Source organism: Mercenaria mercenaria, chromosome 11, assembly GCF_021730395.1.
Source record: "Mercenaria mercenaria strain notata chromosome 11, MADL_Memer_1, whole genome shotgun sequence".
Lineage (NCBI taxonomy): Eukaryota > Metazoa > Mollusca > Bivalvia > Venerida > Veneridae > Mercenaria > Mercenaria mercenaria.
The window spans coordinates 79,055,293-79,079,709 of NC_069371.1; the positions used below are offsets into that span (position 1 = coordinate 79,055,293).

The 24,417-nt window shown below is 36.5% G+C and overlaps 2 protein-coding genes across 2 annotated transcripts in view; one reads left to right on the forward strand and one right to left on the reverse strand.

Annotated features, from left to right (window-relative positions):
- On the reverse strand, positions 1-7,702 carry LOC123532834 (10 kDa heat shock protein, mitochondrial-like). The gene is made up of 4 exons (XM_045314418.2): positions 7,584-7,702; positions 2,758-2,916; positions 2,260-2,349; positions 1-825 (listed from the first exon to the last, which is right to left on the reverse strand). Exons 1-4 carry the CDS (start codon positions 7,584-7,586, stop codon positions 775-777), a joined length of 303 nt encoding a protein of 100 aa, XP_045170353.1. The 5' UTR covers positions 7,587-7,702; the 3' UTR covers positions 1-774.
- Positions 7,703-8,061: 359 nt separating this feature from the next.
- LOC123532833 (60 kDa heat shock protein, mitochondrial-like) overlaps positions 8,062-24,417 on the forward strand; it is a 28,172-nt gene continuing 11,816 nt past the window's right edge. Inside the window, exons 1-8 of the mRNA XM_045314417.2 lie at positions 8,062-8,224; positions 15,993-16,165; positions 17,039-17,291; positions 18,338-18,420; positions 18,682-18,777; positions 21,493-21,586; positions 22,291-22,459; positions 23,259-23,466. Coding sequence (XP_045170352.2) covers positions 15,998-16,165; positions 17,039-17,291; positions 18,338-18,420; positions 18,682-18,777; positions 21,493-21,586; positions 22,291-22,459; positions 23,259-23,466 — 1,071 coding nt within the window. The 5' untranslated portion in view covers positions 8,062-8,224; positions 15,993-15,997. The remainder of the gene's footprint in view (positions 8,225-15,992; positions 16,166-17,038; positions 17,292-18,337; positions 18,421-18,681; positions 18,778-21,492; positions 21,587-22,290; positions 22,460-23,258; positions 23,467-24,417) is intronic.

Below are 24,417 nucleotides of genomic sequence, written 5' to 3' on the forward strand. Positions count from 1 at the left end.
TAGATTTTAAATTTATTTATCAAAGACATTTATAAACAAGTTCACACAAGTTATGCTTATCACTAATGATCCGAAATAAATCACGCAACAAAATGAATACTACATACAAAATGATCCATATAAATGCAGTGTTTAACATTTTAAAATGTGTATAAAACTCATTTTATACTATTTTTTTTTTTTAACTTTCCTATATATTAAAGATGAACAGGTTATTGAAGTTGGATTTTCAACTTCATAAGTATAATTAAAATAGGCAAGTTTGCATGTGTGGCTATTGGAAGTTTTTCAACAAAGGAATCTAAAATAATTCCCATAAAATGTTGTTTTTGATCAAACTATGTTTCTTTATGGATGCAATTACAGTGACCCACTGCACTTTGAAGTTGAAATCCATCTAAATTCTATGGGATTCTATTTCTACATTAAAACATCAGAACAACTTTAATTAAAATGATATACTATAAAATAAAAACAATATCTAAATAAACTTCAGTAAAAACTACTTCGTATCTTTTAAATGCATCTTCATATCGATTTTTCTGACATAGGCTGTAATTTGAAGTTGGTATAGAAAATTAAGACTGTTCCAGCCAGAACTTTAGCCTGAATAGATAGAATCTGAACACAGCTGTTGATGAAATGGTCCATGTTTTATTTTAACTAGTAACCAAAGGTTGTCCAGTTATTTCCCTTGTATATATATATTTTATCAGCACATCTGCCTCCAGTGGATTTTAGTTAAAGTCCCTTCGTACAATCTCTGTGTTAATTTCACGATTCAAACTTTCCGAGAATATCAGAGTCTCTAAATAGAAAATATTCCTGAAAAAGAAATATGCAAAATATTATTATTTAACATTGAGGGTAATGTCACTGTGGATTGGGATTTTCACATAAGGACTTTATCACTTTCAAGTTAAGCAGCCTCATTTGTGGTGTTAAGAATTTGTGAAACATTCAGGAGTGTTTTGTTTTAACCCGAATCATGCTGGACACCAATGATTCTGCCTTTGCAACCAGTGTAGATCTTGATCAGCCTGCACATCCATGCAGTCGCCGTTTGCCATTCAGTCAGTATCTTTTTGGTAAGCACCCCTTTTAACAGTTAATAGTACTGTCCAAAATGAAAGATGGACAACTTCATTATAGAAATTTAGCAGGGTAAGGGTTAAGACATGATGCAGATTAATATTCACAAATACTTTGAATTTGTAATAATTTTACCATGTTTTTTTTTTTTTAAGTCTTCGATACAACTCCAGATGGATGAAAAATGGAATAAAAACACTGTAATTATAATTATGTGCTACATGTAAAAGGTAAAAACAACTATAAATCTTCTCTTCCTCAAGCAATCTGACTGAAACTTTCAGTACCACATTTCCCTATAGGAGTTTAAATTATCTACAAAATCTATGTTATACAAGGCAGTCTGAAAGACAGCTAAATCCCCCGCCACTGTTATGGATAGTGAAAGGGTAAACTTTTGACCTTTAGCTGTGACCTTGAACTAGTAGGGCTGACTCATGAATTCTGCACAACGTCTTGATGAGGTGATGATTTGACCCAAGTTTCATGAAACTCTTTCAAGGGGTTTAGGAGATATAGAGCTAAAACCTTTGACCTTGAGTTGTGACCTTGACCTTGAGTTGACATGGCTGACTCATGAGCTCTTGATGAGGTGATCATTTGACCAAAGTTTGATGAAAATCCTTCAAGGGGTTTAGGAGATACTGAGTGGAAACAAAATGGAAGGCTGAAACATTTGACCCTCAGTTGTGACCTTGACCCAACATGGCTGACTCATGGGTTCTGCAAATCCTCTTGATGAGGTGATCATTTGACCCAAATTTGATGAAAATCCTTCAAGGGGTTTAGGAGATATAGAGCGGACACGAAATGGAAGGCTGAAACCTCTGACCTTAAGTTGTGACCTTGACCTTGAACCAACATGACTGACTCATGGGTTCTGCACATCGTCTATTGTGATCATTTGACCCAAGTTTCATGAAAATCCTTCAAGGGGTTTAGGAGATACACAGTGGACACAAAATGTTATGGAAAGACGGACGGAGACCATTCCTATAACCCCCCACCACTTGTGGCGGGAGATTAATTAAGATACTTCTTACTTACTCCATAGGGTTGGGGGATGGGGGCCCGGAACTCATATTACCAAATACCCTGTAACAGTATGTTAAACACAAAGTGAGCAACAAGAAACTCCAACACATCTATGCCTAGACATGTAAATACCTTATCTTCAAGGACAACTTTGGTTCCACCATATTCTGGCAGCATCACTTTATCTCCGACACCCACCGACACAGGTATGACATTGCCATCCTGAAAAAGATGATAAAATCAGACAGCTGGTATAATATTGGGGCATACATTATTTTTCTTCAGATTCCAGCCAGTGCCAGTAAGGGTAAACTCCAAAAAACACCAACCAATACAATTTAGTCAGATTTTAGTAATTAATTTATTATAATTTAAGTAAACAGAAATAGTGCCGTTACAGTAATATTTAATATACAATTAAATAAACAGAAATAGATTTTAATTAAAATACTGTATATTGTATGACCAAATAACATGAATGAAACACATCAGTGTTTATTAATAATAAACAAAACTAAATTTAAAATTCTGCAACCCTTTTATTTATAAGAGTATCTTCTAGTTGTTTGTACATCAAACTAATTACACAATTTTTTGTCATTTTCAGGACATACTTTTTAGTATACAAACCTTTCTGGCACCTCCCCCTACAGCTACAACAGTGGCCTCTAGAACTTTACCCTGAGCTTTGTCTGGTATCATGATGCCCGATTTTGTCTTGGTCTCTGCAGCAAATCTTTCCACCAACACACGATCAAACATGGGTAAAAACTTCTTAAATGCTCTGGCCTACAGGACAAATGACAAAAAGTAAAGTTTTTTCTGTAGCTTTTAACAGCTTACATGAACTTTTACAGCTCTATACTAAGAGCTATAAGATAAAGTTTAAAACGACATTATGTTTGGACAAGAAAACTAAAAAAAAATATTCACCTGACGTAGACCATACCCTGAATGATCCAGTATAGAATTTGACCCGTCTTACGTTCATCAAGCTGCCTCTGATGTTAACAAAATATTTTCTTTGATTTGATCTTGTAACTAATATATCTGTTTTGGGGTAAGACAACTCTGTTGCAAGAAATGCGAGAGACGTTTTCAGACGGAGAGAATGCGTCACTTTGTATGAGGTTGATTTCACACTGTGCATAAACAGTTTGTATCTAAGCCTTGAAATGATTTTTTCTGAATGATTACCCGGTATGCATTTCCCAAAAGATGTCAAGCAATGAAAATTTTGAACATTAATGGAGAACTGGAAGCAATGTACACATGTTGAAATCCTCTATTGCTAATTGCATTTCTTTTAAATTACCCCTGTTCTGTCACTTGCCTTTTTAGTTCAGCTCTAATACAACTTGATGTGTGTCCATAGGTGCATGCCACTCCTGTCACTGTACTTGGTTTCATTACTCTAAGTGACATATTTTTAAGATACATGCAACATGAACTTTTTAAAACTTTATCACTTTTTGTGTATTTTTCACTAAGTTAAGGAACGTAACTCTGGTCTAACAGAGCGAAATCCCAGAGAACACCTGGTGCACAACTACACATGCTATGTAACAATCCTTTAATGTTTTATGATTCTAGGTAAAGTACATTTTGAGATACATGGATACATGGGCCATAACTCTGGTCTTGCAAAGTGAAGTAAAAAAAAACTCTAGTGCACAAACTTTCACATGCTGAATAATAAACTCTAGGTGAAATATTTTTTAAAGTATATATTATGCAACACAAACTTTCAGCACTATATGTTTATTTTTCACCAAGTCAAGGACGATCACTTGGGTCTGCTTGGATGAAATCCCAAACAGAACACCAGCTGTATAACTTCACACGCTATACAACAATCCTGCAATATTTTATGACTTTTTGAGACACATACGACATAACCTTGTATGACATTTAGCACATTTTTTACTTAAACAAGAGCCATAACCCTTGTCTGACCACAAGAAATCCAAAACAAAACCCTAGGTGCACAACTTCACATGCTGAATAATATTCATATTATGTTTCATGATCCTAGATCAAATACGTTCTTACATATGTGCGGCACAAACTTTATGTCCTTTGATGCATATTTTATTACTAAGTCAAGGGCCATAACTCTGGTCTGGCTGAATGAAATCTCCAACAATACCCCAGCTACGCAACTTCACATGCTGATTAATATTCCAGAAAAATGTTTCATAATCCTGAGACAAGTACTTTTTGAAATGCGACACAAATTTAGGCTCTTTAAATGCATATTTCTGAGTAATTCAAGGGCCATAACTCAGCAGTGTTCGAAATAAGCGCCTGCCCGATTGCCCTGGCAAGTAAAAAACCATGACTGGCAAGTAAAACTGACTGTTGAATTGCCCAACGGGCAAACTGTGAAAATAGTCTTTGACTTAAACCGCCAGCCCGAAGCCGGAGTCAAGTAATTTGCAGATCAGTCAAGTATAAAATCCAACCTTCACGCTCAGCCCTAATATCCAACAGATGTCAATTGTGTACACTTTTGTTTTCGAAGGAGAACAAAATCAATCACTGTGATGTAACTTCAGTTAATGACGTGATTAGCTCTGCCCCGTAACTAATCAAAGCGGTGTTTAACTCTTGATATCTGACTGCCGTTTGATAAAGAGACCGTCAGTAAATCATGTTTTATAAAGAGACCGTCTGTAAAATGTAAACCGTCATTCAGATCAGCTGACATGTTGAGAAGGCGCTGATTGCCGATAATAGAAAGAAGTACATGCTTTGGCTCGGATTAAGTTGGTAAGTCGTTTGCTCCAAGTCCGAAGTCGGAAGACAATAGAAATAATTGTCACAATGATACCGGCAATTCCAGCACAAAAAGATAAATGAATAAATTTTATTTGCAAATTGGTGGGTAAATAGACAGTTCAGAGTCAAAGTTAAAAACTTTTTTCCGATGAATAATAAATTTGCTACTTAATTACTTTGAAATTTCGAAAATTAAATCCTACTTTTACAGAAACACACACACAAACACACACACACTTCTATCCGTCTCCTATTTAGGTTACACAACTGATATCTATGACAAATTTTGACAGCCTGAAATAAACCACCAGCACATGGCAGCTGACTTAGAAAGGCAAATTTTCCTTTATTGATTTTCGGTATTGCTCTTTGATGTGGGATGAAACATTGCCAGGTGACTGACGTAATTTGACATAATTCTACATCACGAGTATAAAACTGTACTTTAGTGTTTTTGTGTATTTTCATTATGTAGAGGAAGAACAGTAAGTTTGTTGATTTTAATATTTAATGCTGACTGTTGCTATACTTATAATAAAACTATAAAATAGTATGTTTTTTTAATAATGTTTTCTTTAAGTTATCATTTTAGTGGTCCTTTACTTTAAATTCCATTACATTACACCATGTTTTGCACCAATTAAATATGAAGATGATATTTCTGATGATGATGTTGATGACAAGGGTCATTGTACAAAGTAATACTAGGACTCCAAGAAAATTTAAAAGGGACTGCAAAATTTGAATGTTAGGCAGTACTGACTCCATGAAATAGAATCCTTATGGAAGCCTTTCTGCGAATAAGAAATGTAACTTTGATGATTAGGATAATGATGAACCAGAGTTACCACAGGAGGCTGTGTTTTCGTTTGTTCTGACTTTCAGAGAATAAATGATAAAGAAAATGTTATGACTATTCATTTACAGGAATGTATTTCTACAAAGCAATGCTGTTTCATTTTATACAATGCTGAAATACAAATTATTTTCAGGCTAGCAAAGTTAACTTGAATTTTAGCTAGTATTATTTCAAAGGCACTAGCCCGAACGTTCTGGGATTGAACGTGTTTTTAAAGAAGAGATCCAGGGCAAGTTGGAATCTAAGGGGGCAAGTTGAAATCAGTTCTAGGTTTCCCTATGGGCAAGATGGAATTCAGATTTATTTCATACACTGCTCAGGTCTGGCTGTGTGAGATCCCGATTAAAACACTAGATGCACAACTTCCCATGCTGAATAACAATCCTCTGAGGTGTGATAACTGTGGGTCAAATACTTTTTGAGATTTGCACAGCACAAAATCAGACAGACAGACAGACAGATAGATGGACAAGGGCAACTCTTAGTGCCCCCACTTCCACCCTAAAAAAAATCGGCGTGGAAGTGGGGGGGGAGGGGGCACAAAATGCACTACCATTATTAAATGCTCTGAAGACCATATATCTTTTTCAACTGCTATGAAGTACAGACTTTATAATATATGTCTATATTTGCAGACTGAATGTATGAACAGTGCCTGAATTGCATTCGTCTTCAAAAACACAGGCTGTAATTGATTGGTTTACTTTTGGTGTGCATAAATAATTGACACCAGTTTTGTGAGTTTCAGCAAAGAGCTATAAAAATAAATAGATTGGCAACTTGAAAGGCAGATAGAGCAAATCTCGCCAACCTCCCGTGACAAAAAAACGAGATCTCGTTTACCGAAAGTGGTGCTTTCTCCACGCGCCATTTTGTATGCGAAAGCAATTATTCATCGGTAAAATAATTATCACCATATGACCACGCTTCTTTCAATGGCAAAAAAAAAAAACCATGTACTTCGTGTCTTAAGACCATTTCACATTAAACTAATTTTGTTTTAGAAGCTAACATGTATTTTAAATGTAGTTTTAAAGGTACAAATTGTAACTCCATGCTCGCCGATGTTTGTTTTTAGTAAGATAACGCCGAATCACGCTCTGACACGAGCTCACGCGAGATTACATCCAGTTGCCATTCTGTGTATTTTATACTTCTTTGGTTTCAGTCATTTCTGTTGGCATCAATTTTTTATGAAAGTTCCAAAAATCAAAGTAAGGTGTAAAAAAAAAATATTGTTTGTTTCCGGTATCCCGATCTACCCTAAATTTTTGGCCCAACCCTAAATGTTTTTATGGCCTTGGAGAATAATTTTTTCAACTTTTTGACAAAAAGTTGCAAAACTGCACTTTTCATGCTTTAAACATGGTCAGTGGTGTTAGAAATCAACTAACTGATGCTCTGTATTCATTTTTTGACACAAAAATATTTTCAGAAAAGTCTCCCTTAATAAAAAAAAATCCAAAAAAAAAAAAAAATTCCGACCTACCTACCCTAATTTTTTTGAGCATGTTACCGGAAACAAAGAATTTTTTTTTTAAGGCCTAAACAAATGGGGCTACATGTACTGTTTGGTCTGAAGATAAACATGTGCTGTTACCAGACTCTTGTCACTTCCATATTGAAAGCATATTTTACAGAACAAGGCACAATCACACAGGTTTCTCATATACTTAAACCCTGGGTACGAAATTGCTCAGAACGAACGCTTAATTTAGTTAATCCTATCATTTATCTTCGATTTCAATGCAAACTCAGAAAATACGATCGTCGTTTAATAATTTTAGCCAAAAAAAAACAAAGTTATGTTACATACCATTCTGAGATTTATGTTCACAACACGCTGACAGCAGAGAAATTTCTCGACTTCTCAAAACATGTGCTCAACCGGTGAAATGACCTTGAGTAAGGGACAAGCTCAATAACAAATTTACGTAATAAATGTAAATTTTGTTTAAACCCATTTAAAAAAAATATATCATAAAAAATAGTGAAAAGCTTTTATTTGCATGTGCAAAAGTTGATTTTATATATCAGATGTCCAAAAGATATTAAAATGCTCATTTGTTCTTAAAAAACATGGATTTCTCCCTGAAAAGCAGCTGATTACTATTTTTATGGATATCTAAAACTCTATATTGCATCAGAAGCTTTTTCTTGAAATAATGACGTTGTTATGGATTTTATATTTACTTTATAAATGTTTATATATTTCTAGAATGACAAAAAGTTAAATATAATACAAAGTTTTATTTCTTTGAGCGTTTATTTGAATTTATTATTGAGATTTTATTTATGCTTAGTTCGGCAAGGTCAAGGGTCAATGTCACTCACTGAGGAACAGTCTCCAGCGTGAAGAGCTCCGTCTGAAAACATCTAGAAGGTGGTGTCGACAAAGTTGTAGAATTTGTACAAACTTACGCCTACTGGAAGACCAAGATTTAGCACACTAAACAAGTAAGATTTATTGTACATTTTGCAGTGTACTTTTCTACTCGTTTTGCTTTAAATTCATTTTGCTAACTCCGGTTATAGTTGACTTTCAAGAACACGTGTTTTTGCAGACCAAACATAGCCACAGAGCTTGTCAGAGGGAATCTAAGCGTTCAGAGAGTTGTGTTACCTGTAATGGGTTTTCCTGTCAAATTCCTCTTAATAGCCGTATTTTTAGGGCTTTTTTGTATAAAGATTTCAACATTCAGCTGATCATTAATTGGTATTAAAAAAGAAAAAGGTTACTCCCAAACCTAAACTAAAAACATCTGAACGTCTCACAGTCCTTAACATTAATTGTCGTTCTGTCAAAAACAAAATCCCTGAATTACACCTAGTTATTGACCAAATTAAACCAGATGTTATTTGCCTTACAGAAACATGGCTCAAGCCAGACATCAGTTCTTCCGAAATATTTCCTGATAATCTTAATTATAAGGTATATAGGGATGACAGGAGTGAAGGTCAAGGTGGAGGAGTGATGATAGCTATATCTAACTCACTGATCAGCCAAGAACAACCAGACCTCAAGACTTCATGCAACATAACCTGGGCCAAAATTACCATCACTGGCCTTAAAGATATCTTTGTCGGAGCCTACTATAAACCCCAAGAATTAGATGCTGACTCCCTATCCCAACTCTGGTTATCCCTTAGTAAAATACCCAAGGGCAGCATAGTATGGCTACTTGGAGACTTCAATCTCCCCGACATTGATTGGTCAAAAGAGTCCCCTAAACAAACTTGTAAAAACAGATCCTTTTATGAAGAATTTATTGAAAGATATTCCCATTATAATCTTGAACAACTAGTTAAGATCCCAACTAGGTTATCCAACACCCTTGATCTCTTCTTTACAAACCATCCATCCCATGTTCACTTGGTTAAATCCCTACCGAGTCTAGCCACCTCGGATCATGATATTATATTTCATGAATTGAATCTTAATAGGGGCCGCCCAACCCAACCTAGACGCCCTATAAAACTCTACACGAAGGCTAATTGGGAAGGGCTAAAATCTGACATGAAGGCTTTTGGTGCTAGCTTTTTCACCGAAAACCATTCAGACCTTGAAGTAGCGTGGAATTCATTCAAGGACTGCCTTAATGAATCCCAGTCAAAACACATTCCATCTAAAATGTCTAAACCCCGTGCCGACTTGCCATGGTTAACCCCGAGAATTATCAGGCTTATACATAAGCGTGATAAACTGTACCAGAAACTACACAAATCTCCCTCCTCAGCCCGCCAACAAAGATTCAAATCCCTTAAGTCTTCTATCCAGAAGCAAATAAGAGCCCAATACTGGTCATATATGGAAAGTGTCATATTTGACCATGACTCACAACCTGGTAAAAACAAAAAGTTTTACAGCTTCATCAAGCACAACAAAAAAGAAATGTCGGCATTGCCCCCCTTAAATCAGATGGTCTTACCTACACAGACCCCATCCAAAAGGCTACTATCTTAAACAAACAATTTGAATCTGTCTTTTCCCTCCCCAGCCCCTTAGTCTGAAGCATATATGTTCCAACGTCCTCTCATCCCCAGTCTCCATGATGAATAAGATCCAGGTCACCACTGAAGGTGTGGAAAAACTGCTCTATGGCCTATCCCCACATAAAGCCTCAGGACCTGATGAATTATCCCCACGCATCCTAAAAGAACTCCACCATGAAATTGCTCCTGTACTTGCCCATATATACAGGTTATCTCTCGAATCTGGCCTAGTACCCAGTGATTGGAAAAAAGCCACCGTAGCCCCCGTATTTAAAAAAGGTCCCAAGTCTAAACCTAGTAACTATCGCCCAATTTCCCTAACTTGCATTGCTTCCAAACTCCTTGAACACATTGTTGTTTCCAATCTTATGACCTATTTTGACAAGCATAAGCTACTTAGCCAGTTCCAGCACGGCTTTAGATCAGGTCACAGTTGTGAGACTCAGCTCATTAATTTCACTCAGGAACTTTACAATAACACTGAACAGGGTCAACAAACAGATGTTATTGTCATGGACTTCTCCAAGGCGTTTGACAAGGTCGATCACATTAGACTAATTTATAAACTACAAAGCCTTGGTGTCAACCCACAATTACCAAATGGGTCAAATCTTTCCTGTCCAACCGCTCCCAGAAAGTCGCTGTTGATGGTCATTTTTCCAGTGAACTTCCTGTACTGTCTGGAGTTCCCCAGGGGTCTGTTCTTGGGCCATGTCTCTTCCTGGTATATATCAATGACTTACCAGATTCCGTCAAATGTAACGCAAGAATGTTTGCAGATGACACCATAATATACCTTACCATCAACTCCATTTCAGATAGTATATCTCTGCAACAAGACCTGATTAGCTTAGAAACCTGGGAGAAGACATGGTCCATGGAGTTCAACCCGGACAAGTGTGAAGTCCTTAGAATTTTTAGAAAGAAAAATCCTGTAGTCTACCCCTACAAACTTCACAACATAGAGTTAAAAACTTGTGAGGCAGCTAAATACTTAGGCATAACCATTTCCAAAGATCTAAACTGGTCCAAACACATTGACAGTATCACTTCCAAAGCAACTTCCACTCTTCGCTTCATACAACGAAATGTCAAAACTGATAATAAAAAGGTCAAAATTGCTGCCTATAACACCTATGTCCGCCCTCAACTTGAGTACTGTTCAAGCGTCTGGCATCCTTGGCAAAAAACCCTCACTAGCAAAGTCGAAAATGTCCAAAGGTCAGCTGCTAGGTACGTCATGTATGACTACAGTTACACCAGTAGTGTTACACAAATGCTGAAAACCTTAGAATGGAATACACTCCAATATAGAAGGTTACACAATTCATTAGTAATGTTTTATAAAATAAGGACCCAGACAGTTGCAGTCGACCAATCTCATCTTATTCCAACTAGAAACCTAAATTACTTAATCCCCATGTCTCACACTCAGTACTTTTCTAACTCCTACTTCCCTAGGACCATCCGACTCTGGAACTCCCTACCAACTCATGTTAAATCTAGCCCCAGTCTCAGTATCTTTAGAGAGAGGCTGGCGGTGGTCAGTATGTAATTCTGTTGCCTCTGTCCCATTTTAACTGTAGCATACTGTCTTTTTTAGCTTTTATTCTTTTAACATTGTAACATATCAGTTCTTTAACAACTGTTTCTCTGACAGCGCCGCCCAGTGATAGTCGGAAATCGACGGTTGGGTGAAAGATGTAGATGTAGATGTAGATGTATTATGAAATTTCTAGAACAGGTTATGAGTTACTTCCCTTGGCAGCTGTTCTGTCTAACGTTACATGCACCAGATTGTGTTACATATAGTCCAAATAATAGGAAGTTTAGTGACAGCATTATAACTTTTGACTGTCGCTGACCCGTCACGTCCAAACTTATTCTGCATGTTTCTGTCAGAAAATTCCCAGTGATATCCGTCTGACATGTACGACTCAATGGCGAATGTGTTCGACTTAGGGGCAAAAACAAGTGTGTTAATTTTTCTAGCACTTTGATACTATTCGTCTGAGATACAATTTAAACTTTAATATCTGAATAGGAAATGCACCTACGATAATACAAAACATATCCCACTTGTATAACTATAAGACGCGTAGCATGTGGAGGACAACAGTATGAAAAAGTTGAAGAAATAACCTGTTCGACTATAGGGGGAATTACCCTATATGTACACTGCATTTGTTATGGTTACATTTCAGATAATGCTGAAATTTTGACAATTTCATAAAAGAAAGATAATTCCAATAGTCGGACTCGGAATAAATTTGTGCATTCTAAAATAAGTGTTTTGATTATTCTTTCATTGGTTTTCATTGCTTAATCTAATTTGAGTCGATTGAAAGACACTTTGTCTTCCAAATTAGAGACAAGGGTTAGATCAAGAGAATGTCTCCCAATTAAGTTGAAGTCTCTGACCTGACCATAACATGAGGTTACTGATGCTATTTTATTTACCGATGGTCATGTCCATTAAGTTATTGCGTAACCCCATCTGTTTACTTAACCAGTGTTGAACCACAACATTGCGCACTGACTCATGAGAAACTTAAAACGTCTCTCAGAATTCCTTCCACCTGGTTATTTATTAATCCCTCGCCACAAGTGGTGGGGGGTTATAGGAATGGTCTCCGTCCGTCCTTCCGTCTGTCCATGACACTTTGTGTCCACTCCATATCTCCTTAACCCCTTGAAGCATTTTCATGAAACTTGGGTCAAATGATCATCTCATCAAGACGATGTGCAGAACTCATGAATCAGCCATGCCAGCTCAAGATCAAGGTCACAACTTAGGGTCAAAGGTTTGAGCCTTCCATTTTGTGTCCGCTCTGTATCTCCTAAACCCCTTGAAGGATTTTCATGAAACTTGGGTCAAATGATTACCTCATCAAGACGATGTGCAGATCTCATTAGTCAGCCATGTTGGCTCAAGGTCAATGGTTTTAGCCTTCCATTTTGTGTCCGCTCTATATCTCCTAAACCCCTGGAAGGAACTTAATAAAACTTTGGTCAAATGATCACCTCATCAAGACGATATGCAAAACTTGTGAGTCAGTCATGCAGGCTCAAGGTCAAGAGTCAAAGGTTTGAGCCTTCGATTTTGTGTCCGCTCTGTATCTCCTAAACCCCTTGAAGGATTTTCATGAAACTTTGGTCAAATGATCACCTCATCAAGACAATGTGCAGAACTTATGAATCAGCCATGTTGGCTCAAGGTCAAGATCACAACTCGGGGTCAAAGGTTTTAGCCTTCCATTTTGTGTTCGCTTTATATCTCCTAAACCCCTTGAAAGAATTTTATAAAACTTGGTTCAAATGATCACCTCATCAAGATGATGTGCAGAACTCATGAGTCAGCCATACCCGTTCAAGGTCAAGTCACAACTTCGGGTCAAAGTTTTGTACCTTCCATTTTGTGTCCACTCTGTATCTCCTAAACCCCTTGAAGGTTTTTCATGAAACTTTGGTCAAATGATCACCTCATCAAGGCGATATGCGGAACTTATGAGTCAGCCATGCAGGCTCAAGGTCAAGGCCACAACTTAGGGTCTATGGTTTGAGCCTTCCATTTTGTGTCCACTCTGTATCTGCTAAAACCCTTGAAGGATTTTCATCAAACTTGGGTCAAATGATCACCTCATCAAGAACTCAAGAGTCAGCCATGTCGACTCAAGGTCAAGGTCACAACTCGAGGTCAAAGATTTGAGCTCTGTATCTTCTAAAACTCTTTAAGGATTTTCATGAAACTTGTGTCAAATAATCAGCTCATCAAGGCGATGTGCATATTTCATGAGTCAGCCATGTCAGTTCAAGATCAAGGTCACAGCTCAAGGTCAAAGGTTTACCCTTTCACCATCCATAACAGTGGCGGGGGATTTAGCTGTCTTTCAGACTGCCTTGTTAATATATTAAGATCACAAATTTCATATATTTACCAATTTAATTGAATTTTAAATTTCCAAAATGGTCCATAAATAAAAATTCTATATCGCCTATTCGTTTTCAAAATGAAGAGTACCTTGATCATTTGACAACAATATATATAGTGCAGACAGCGATACCAATTTGAAACTTGTTTGTAGCTACATCTGTATATTATATACTGAAAAATTCATAGTGTATATTGATTAAACATCAAGAGAATGTGTGTACCGGTATTATATAGAGAGTTTCATAATTTACTCTCTTTTTTTCTGTCTGCCTTTATTAGTTCACCTGTCACATAGTGACAGGGTGAGCTTTTGTGATCGCATTTTGTCCATCATCCGTTCACAATTTCTTGTGAACACGATAGAGACCACATTTTTTAATGAGTTTTAATCAGACTTGCACACAACTTGTATTGGCATAATATCTCGGTTCCTTTCGGAAACTGGCCAGATCCCATCATGGGTTCCAGAGTAAAGGGCCAAAATTTACTATTTTTGGCTTGTGAACACAATAGAGACCACATTTTGAAATCAACTTTAATCAAACTTGCACACAACTTGTATTGGCATAATATCTTGGTTCCTTTCGAAAACTGGCCAGATCCCGTCATGGGATCCAGAGTTATGACCCCTTAAAGGGCCAAAATTTGTTATTTTTGGCTTGTGAACATGATAGACACCACATTTTGCAGTCAATTTTAATCAAACTTGCACACAACTTGTATTGGCTTAATACTGGTTCCTTTCGAAAACTGGCCAGATCCCTTCATGGGTTCTAGAGTTATGGCCCCTTAAAGGGCCAAAATTTGCTATTTTTGGTTTGTGAACACGATAGAGACCACATTTTGTGATCAACTTTAATCAACTTGCACACTACTTGTACTGGCATAATATCTCGGTTCCTTTCGAAAAATGGCCAGATTCCATCATGGGTTCCAGAATTATGGCCCCTTAAAGGGCCAAACTTTGCTATTTTGGCTTTTGCAGCCATATAAAGACTTCATTTATGGTTTGATTTGATACAAACTTGCAAAATATCTTTAATAACAATAACTCTTGGATTCCACGATGAATCTGTCAGATCCAGTCATATGTTCCGGAGTTACGGCCCCTGATTGACCCCTGAAAGAGCCAAAATTTGTTAATTTTTAACTTGTGAACACAATAGAAGTGACATTTTCTATTTGATTTCAACCACACTAAAACGCAACTTAAGTCACAATAAGATCTCGGTTCCTTTCGAAAATGCCTAGATTCCATCATGAGTTTTAGAGTTACTGCCCCTGAAAGGGGCAAAATTTTCTATTTTGGCCCTTTCAGCCATATAAAGGTTTCATTTATGCTTTGATTTGATACAAACTTGCACAGAATGATTATCTTGATGATCTTTAGGCCTGGATCGAAACTGGGTCATGTCGGGTCAAAACAAGGGCATCAGGTCAAATCAAAGGAAAAGCTTGTTAACAACCTAGAGGCCACATTTATGACCCTATCTTCATGAAATTGGTCAGAATGTTTATCTTGATGATTTCTAGGAAAAGTTCAAAACTGGGTCATATGGGGTCAAAAACTAGGTCACCCAGTCAAATCAAAGGAAAAGCTTGTTAACACTCTTGAGGCCACATTTATGACCCTATCTTCATGAAACTTGGTCAAAGGAAAAGCTTGTTAACACTGTTCATTTGATGTGCATGAAACTTGGACAGAATGTTTGTTTGCCTGAAATATCGATGAATTTTTATCTGGGTCATGTGCGTCAAAAACTAGGTCACCAGGTCAAATCAAAGAATAAGCTTATTTACACCCTAGGGGGCACATTTTTGATTCTATCTTCATAAAACTTGGTCAGAATACCTGTTATCATGAAGTCTTGGATGATTTCAAATCTGGGTAACGTGGGGTTAAAAACTAAGTCACTAGATCAAATCAAAGGAAATGCTTGTATACACTCTAGAGGCCACCTTTTTGCTCCAATCTTCCCGAAACTTTGTCAGAATGTTTTCATGAAATTTTGGACAAGTTTGCATCTGGGTCATGTGGGGTAAAAAATTAGGCCGCTAAGTCAAATCAAAGAAAATGCTTGTTTACACTCAAGAGGCCACCTTTTTTGCTCCAATCTTAATGTTACTTGGTCAGAATATTTGTCTCCATGAAATCACTAGGTAAAACATGGTTACACTATTATGGTGTGTAACTCAGGTGAGCGACTTAGCCCTCTTGTAATTTTATTCTGGTGGCATGTGTCATCATTTCTGTTTTGAAAAAAAATGAAACATACTTTAAATAATTTTTTTTTTCAGACACCATGTATAGACTATCACCACTCATCCGCAGCGCTGTGTCAAAGAAGTTTACTCCAACTTTGGCCAGATGTTATGCCAAAGATCTGAAGTTTGGCTCAGATGCCAGGGCTCTGATGATTCAAGGAGTAGATCTTCTTGCTGACGCTGTTGCAGTTACCATGGGACCAAAAGTAGGAGCTGTCAGATTATTCTTAAAGATCTAAAGATGTTCTAAATTTCAGCTTTTTTCCATCTGCAGCAGGCTGAAGCCACTGCCTCTGTTGTGAAGAATACATGATATGAAGTTGCATTTCAAAAGTCATACAATAAAGTATTGCATGCAATTTGAGAGATATGACCAGTTCAGTAATAAACTTTAAAAGACAATGACCCTACCAAGCGATTACCCGCTGACCTTTAGGGTTTTTACATAAATTTGAAAATACAAAAGAATGATTCTGATTTATAATAAGCACAATAACCCCTTGATGCTACTTGATATTATAATATGTGGTTATATATATTAAAACATTATATAACCATAGTCAAGCATCCTTGCTGTTTTAGCCGAACTAAAAACTGTCCCTACCTTACACAGCTTTTTTATGTCTCTCTCTTCTCTCTCCTCCCCCCCCCGAAACATAACTCTTTTTCCAGTCAATAACTTAAGAACCACTTGACCCAGAATGTTGGAACTTGATAGGATGATTGGACATACCAAGTAGATGACCCCTATTGCTGCCAACAGTCGGTGTCTCTTTGACTTTTGCTTCTGTCCCCTATTGAGTTCTTGCCTATACGATTATGCATTGGGGGAGACATGCGCTTTTCTATAAAAGCATCTTCTAGTTTTTAGACCGTTACCCTAAGCACCATTTTTTTTTTTGTCGAATTGCGTAAAACAAAAGTACTTAAATACAATATTAACATACATGTATTGTCTTAAATTGCAACTTCTCAGAAATACAAGCATAATTACATTGCAATACAAAAACTTTAAAAGTATCTCCATTTACATGATTAAGAAACACAAAAGATTTATTTTATTATTTTATCTATTTAAGGGTAGAAATGTCATCCTAGAACAAAGCTGGGGAAGTCCAAAAATCACCAAGGATGGTGTAACAGTTGCTAAAGGCATTGATTTAAAAGACAAATATCTGAACATTGGTGCTAAACTGGTACAAGATGTCGCTAACAACACAAATGAGGAGGCCGGAGATGGGACCACGTCAGCAACTGTTCTTGCACGTGCAATAGCAAAAGAAGGCTTTGATAAAATAAGTAAAGGAGCTAATCCAATTGAGATCAGAAAAGGTATATTTTCTTAAATAATTTAAATAATATATTTTTATTGATTTAAAAAATATATTTTGATAAATCGATAATGTCATTTAGTATTAATGACCTTAAGGTTTAGCAGTATATCACAAAATAACAGATTTTTTTAGTAAATGAACAGCACCTTGACGCACAACTTATCTGTCCAATACATGCTTTACTGTTATGTCCCACAGAGTTGGATACTTAAAATATTCTTAATGAGTTGTCCCCCTTTGAATAAGAATGTCATTTGTAAAGAAATAAATGTAAACAATTGTCAAAAACGATGGTTTACCTAGTTATGTAAAGTTTAAACACTCGCACGATGTTGCAAATGCATCAAAATGAAGACATGTAACAGCTTTGTCAAAATGGTGAGTTTTTAACGGCGCTGAACTGTCCAGAAGTGTGGCCCCTTCATGCAGTCCCTTTCCAGAATTTAATACATACATGAATAAATTGACAATGGTTTTGTAGAATAATATAAATGTTTTATACGCTGTTAAATTTTCATGTAAAACAATGCTTTCTTTCTATGATTTAATGACGTTCGAACTTTTTTCTCCGAAACATGGACCTATACCTTAATTTTTGTCTTAATGTGAAGTAACAAGTGAAATTTTAATATTATTGCAATAAAATTAACTGGTGAAAAATTCTGTTTTTCATTGCCTCCTGATAAAATGCACAAGAGAGAAGGATTGCATGTTTTAAGATTAACTAACTCTTGTAGTTGAAAGTGGATCATGTTGTCTTTGTTTGAAGATACTGAATATCGTATGACTATTTTGAGTTGGACCTAAAAAAAAATTGTTTCTGGTGTCCCGACCTACCCTAAAAATTTGCCGCGACCCTAAATGTTTTTTATTGCGTTGGAAAAAAAAATCGATTTTTTCGCTATTTTTTATACTTCTACAGGGCAGTTGCTCTTTCTTCATTGTAAAAAAAAAAATTTCAACCTACCTACCCTATTTTTGGGGGGCATGTTGAAACAAACAATATTTTTTTTTAGGCCTTAATATTCAGCTGGAATTTTTCAGGTGTGATGATGGCAGTTGATGCTGTTGTTGAAGAATTGAAGAAAATGTCAAAACCTGTCACAACACCTGAAGAAATTGCACAGGTAAATAATAAGTCTAAAATTGCTCAAAGAGAGTTTCTATGAAAATCCTTTTTATTTCAACCAAATTAACATCATATACTAACCAACTTCAGATGTTTCCCAGAAGTGAATTAATGTAACAGTTCTAGATGTACAACAATTTCCTGTATGAAAGTATTGTTGTATTTCTTGAGTTACCAGCTGTACTTTGCAGCAGGTTTTGAGAGCTGTGTACATTTAAAGTGTACATTGTTTCCTAACAGTATGCTTTCGACTTTACAGGTGGCCACAATCTCCGCCAATGGAGACAAATCTGTAGGTAATCTCATCTCCGATGCCATGAAGAAAGTCGGCAGGGATGGTGTTATTACAGTTAAGGTAAGTAGGTATGGTGTCTTTACAGGCAAGGTAAATCTGCAGTTATGGTGTTATTACGGTCAACGTAAGTCAACACTGATAGTGTTGTTAATTCTGCTGTATTAGACTCCAAAACATTTTAACAAATATTTTAGGCTTTTACATTTAGGGGTAGAGGTTGACACCTAATGCCCAGTTTCCTTTTTATTTCTGGCAAATGTGAGCAATATGGTAGCACTGATAGCATCCAAGCAGGACAGCATGGCTTCTGCCGATATAAATTTTTTTTAGAAAATACAGATTTAACCCTTACCATGCTGGACACCATTGATTCTGCCTTTGCGACCAGTGTAGATCATGATCTGCACTGTTCGCTTTTCATGCTTTTCAGTCAGTAACTTTTTTTAGCTCACCTGTCACAAAGTGACGAGGTGAGCTTTTGTGATCGCGCGGTGTCCGTCATCCGTGCGTCCGTCTGTCCGTAAACTTTTGCTTGTGACCACTCTAGAGGTCACATTTTTCATGGGATCTTTATGAAAGTTGGTCAGAATGTTCATCTTGATGATATCTAGGTCAAGTTCGAAAATGGGTCACGTGCGGTCAAAAACTAGGTCAGTAGGTCTAAAAATAGAAAAACCTTGTGACCTCTCTAGAGGCCATATATTTCACAAGATCTTCATGAAAATTGGTCAGAATGTTCACCTTGATGATATCTAGGTCATGTTCGAAACTGGGTCACGTGCCGTCAAAAACTAGGTCAGTAGGTCTAAAAATAGAAAAACCTTGTGATCTCTCTAGAGGCCATATATTTCACAAGATCTTCATGAAAATTGGTCAGAATGTTCACCTTGATGATATCTAGGTCAAGTTCGAAACTCGGTCACGTGCCCTCAAAAACTAGGTCAGTAGGTCAAATAATAGAAAAACCTTGTGACCTCTCTAAAGGCCATATTTTTCATGGGATCTGTATGAAAGTTGGTCTGAATGTTCATCTTGATGATATCTAGGTCAAGTTCGAAACTGGGTCATATGCTGTCAAAATCTAGGTCAGTAGGTCTAAAAATAGAAAAATCTTGTGATCTCTCTAGAGGCCATATATTTCATGACATCTTCATGAAAATTGGTCAGAACGTTCACCTTGATGATATCTAGGTCAAGTTCGAAAGTAAGTCACGTGCCATCAAAAACTAGGTCAGTAGGTCAAATAATAGAAAAACCTTGTAACCTCTCTAGAGGCCATATTTTTCATTGGATCTGTATGAAAGTTAATCTGAATGTTCATTTTGATGATATCTAGGTCAAGTTCGAAAGTGGGTCACGTGCCATCAAAAACTAGGTCAGTAGGTCAAATAATAGAAAAACCTTGTGACCTCGCTAAAGGCCATATTTTTCATTGGATCTGTATGAAAGTTGGTCTGAATGTTCATCTTGATGATATCTAGGTCAAGTTCGAAACTGGGTCATATGCTGTCAAAATCTAGGTCAGTAGGTCTAAAAATAGAAAAATCTTGTGACCTCTCTAAAGGCCATATTTTTCATTGGATCTGTATGAAAATTGGTCTGAATGATCATCTTGATGATATCTAGGTCAGGTTTGAAACTAGGTCACGTGCCTTAAAAAACTAGGTCAGAAGGTCAAATAAGAAAAAAACCTTGTGACCTCTCTAGAGGCCATACTTTTCATGGGATCTGTATGAAAGTTGGTCTGAATGTTCATCTTGATGTGATCAAGTTTGAAACTGGGTCAACTGCGGTCAAAAACTAGGTCAGTAGGTCTAAAATTATTTAAATCTTTTGACCTTTCTAGAGGCCATATTTTTCAATGGATCTGCATGAAAATTGATCTGAATGTTCACCTTGATGATATCTAGATCAGTTTCGAAACTGGGTCACGTGCGGTCAAAAACTAGGTCAGTAGGTCTAAAAATAGAAAAACCTTGTGACCTCTGTAAGAGGCCATATTTTTCATGAGATCTTCATGAAAATTAGTGAGAATGTTCACCTTGATGATATCTAGGTAAAGTTCAAAACAGGGTCACGTACCTTCGAAAACTAGGTCCATTGGTCAAATAATAGAAAAACCTTGTGACCTCTCTAGAGACCATATTTTTCAATGGATCTTCATGAAAATTGGTCAGAATTTTTATCTTGATAATATCTAGGTCAAGTTCAAAACTGGGTCACATGAGCTCAAAAACTAGGTCACTATGTCAAATAATAGAAAAACGACGTCATACTCAAAACTGGGTCATGTGGGAAGAGGTGAGCGATTCAGGACCATCATGGTCCTCTTGTTTAGTAAGCGCCCCTTTTAACAGTTAATGGTACTGTCCAAATTGGAAGACAAGTCCATTATAGAAATTTAGCATGGTAAGGGTTAAATACATGCAACGTGTCGTGCTTGAGACTATATATTGAGTTAGCTACCCTGAATACTATGACAAGAAATATTTGCAGGATATTGTAAAGTCTTCTCATTTTCTTGGCGTGAAGTTGCGTAGATTATTGGCCAGTATGGTTATTTCATAGAGACATGAATGATGGATTTCAGCTAGACTTTTGAAGATAAAATGAATTGGGATGTTAATGGTTGTTGGTAGCCACGAAAAGTAATGATTTTACAAAAGTGAGTTTTTGCAGTAAGTTCTACAGAACTATCCTAAAACATTCAAACTTGCAAGTTGCTAACTTAGGAATGTGAATTTAATCATGGGATGTTTTTCTGCAATTTATCAGGATGGCAAAACATTGAAGGATGAGCTTGAGACAATAGAAGGAATGAAGTTTGATAGAGGATACATTTCACCTTACTTCATCAATTCATCAAAAGGTAATATAGTTTGTTCACAGTGTTGATACACATACCTGATTACATATTTACTATCGAAGCAGATTTGATGGAAAAAAGTCAGTACCCTGTACATGAGTTATGACAAAAATGCTTCTGTGCAGAAATCAGAGATAATTAATTATGAAAGCTCAGATTGAAACAAAGCAGCGTGTTAACATTTGACATATATATGTATTAATTTTTGAAGTTGTCTTTTGTTTTGAAGCATTTATGTAGTTGAAAATAAATGATTCTATGTGGTTTAAGGCTAAGAAATTTAGAATGAACAGGGTTTGTACAGACCAGTAACCTTGAAAAGGCCCTTGAATTTGATGTCAGTCCTTCAAAACTCATTGAAAATGTCTAAACACTTGAAAAAGTAAGTTTGAAAAAAAAAAGAATCTTTTAATTTCTCTTCAGATAAGTTCTGTCAGAAACTGTTTTGTAGAAAGAATGAATATGAAAAAGAAATACAAAAATGGACAAAATTTGAAAGAAATTAGTGATATTTGGTCATTTATCGATAGTGGTGTACCATTAGCAGGCATATAATATGCACAACATTTTATCAATTTACAAAGAGTGCAATTGTGCAATTTCTGTTTTGGAAATAGTTGACTAAAGTTTTTGATTGATAGGAATAGTACTTGAAAAGTCCATGAAAGGTACTTGAATTTTGTCTGCACCATGATTGTATTTTGCAGGAGCAAAATGTGAGTTTCAGGACGCACTAGTTCTGCTCAGTGAAAAGAAGATCTCGAGTATCCAGTCAATCATTCCAGCTCTTGAACTTGCAAACCAGGCACGTAAACCTCTCGTCATCATTGCTGAAGACGTGGATGGAGAGGCTCTTAGTACACTTGTTCTCAACAGGTTTGTTTATTTGTTTATCTGTTCAAACAAAGGGAAAGAAGATCAGAACAAAACTAGCTTTGAAATGTTTCTTTTACGTTTTTCTTTAATGGCTTTAATATACTTATGCATAAGATTGTTTTAATATTGATTTGGAGTCATGACAAATTTACCATTTATAAAATCGTATTGAAATACATTTTAATACATGCTTTTGAAAAAAAAAAATATATAGATTAGTTCTAATTTTATCTAAAGCTTGTTTCTGAAATATAAGACCCAAGGGGAAATTATCAGTTACTTCAAAACAAAAAAAATTAGTACTGACTCAGAATCCAGGAATATTGGTTCGGTTAACTGATTACTGTTGCATAACTGAAGTACTGTTCAAAAATGGCAGTAAATTCTTTAAACAGGCAAACAAATACAGGTCAAGAAAGACTTTCTAATGTTTCTTACGGCTTTTAGTGTTATGTTAAAAGCCAGTAAAGCAGCAGTTAAAACAGATAGTTTGTATAATGACATGGTTAGAAAAACAGTACTTCCAATGTTGAAGATTATCTTTCACAATCAAAGTCATAAAGGGAGGTAATCAGAAACAGTGGATCCATTAATACGTCCTAATTGAACCTAAGAGATACATGCAAAAACATTTATCCTAAGAAACATTTCACAAAAAAACTAGTACACTTCAAGTTTATAACAAAAGGTGTGGCAGCGACACTATAAAGTTATTACCAAGAGTGAAAGCCATAGTTTTAGAAGGAAGTATTTTCATCTGCATGCTAATTCTGAAATGAAATGACTAAATTTCTTGCAGACTCAAGGTTGGTCTACAAGTTGTAGCAGTGAAAGCTCCAGGCTTCGGAGACAACCGTAAGAACACGCTTCGTGACATGGCAGTGGCAAGCGGTGGCGTGGTGTTTGGAGATGAAGCAGATATGTATAAACTAGAGGATATCCAGATGAACGACTTTGGTGGTATAGGAGAAGTCACAATTACAAAGGATGATACATTAATGATGAAGGTGAGTACATGTGAAACTCCAGTTAATGCACGTGGAAATCACAAAATCGTACCTTTTTCGCTATGGTTGCAAGATTTATATCTCTTATATTAACAGTGGTTTTCTACTGACAATAATGCCCAACTATTTTAATATTTGTATGTAGTGTTGGCTGTTTCAAGTATAACTTAGCATTTTTCAGATATCAAATGAAATCACCTGATACCGCCAGTTAATGTTATTTTGTTTATTAACTGGTAAAACTTTGGTGTAGACTAAAGACAGAGTTCACTTTCCTGTGTTGTCTGTTGCCAATATGGGCATTATGCTCTGTTACAGACATTTAGCTTAACACTTCTGACAAGGCTCCAACGTTTACACATTTTAACAGATTCATGTTGTGTTTCATTTGTAAACATTTAGAAAATTTCTTTAGGATTCAGGGGCCTTTGTGACCGAGTGGTAAAGGTCGCTGACTTCAAATCACTTGCCCCTCGCCTACGTGGGTTCGAGCCTTATTCGGGGCATAGAATTCTTCATTAAACATTGTTACATGCATGTCCCAAAAAAGCAGACATTACTCTCTGTAACAAAAATCCATGTCTACTCACAGAAGAGGCATTACACCCTGTTACATGCATGTCCACACACAGAAGAGGCATTACACCCTGTTACATGCATGTCCACACAAGCATTAAGCCCTGTTACATGCATGTCTACACACAGAAGAGGCATTACGCCCAGTTACATGCATGACCACACACAGGACAAGCATTACGCCCTGTTGCATTCATGTCCACACACAGAAGAGGCATTACACCCTGTTACATGCATGTCCACACACAGAACAACCATTGCGCCCTGTTACATGCATGTCTACACACAGAAGAGGCATTACACCCTATTACATGCATGTCCACACTCAGGACAAGCATTATGCCCTGTTACATTCATGTCCACACACAGAAGAGG

Coding starts and splice junctions, on each gene's coding strand:
- LOC123532834 (XM_045314418.2), bottom strand. Junction 2,350..2,757: donor TAGGGGGAGGTGCCAGAAAG/GTTTGTATACTA, acceptor CATCTTTTTCAG/GATGGCAATGTCATACCTGT. Junction 826..2,259: donor AAGTTGTCCTTGAAGATAAG/GTATTTACATGT, acceptor TTTCTTTTTCAG/GAATATTTTCTATTTAGAGA.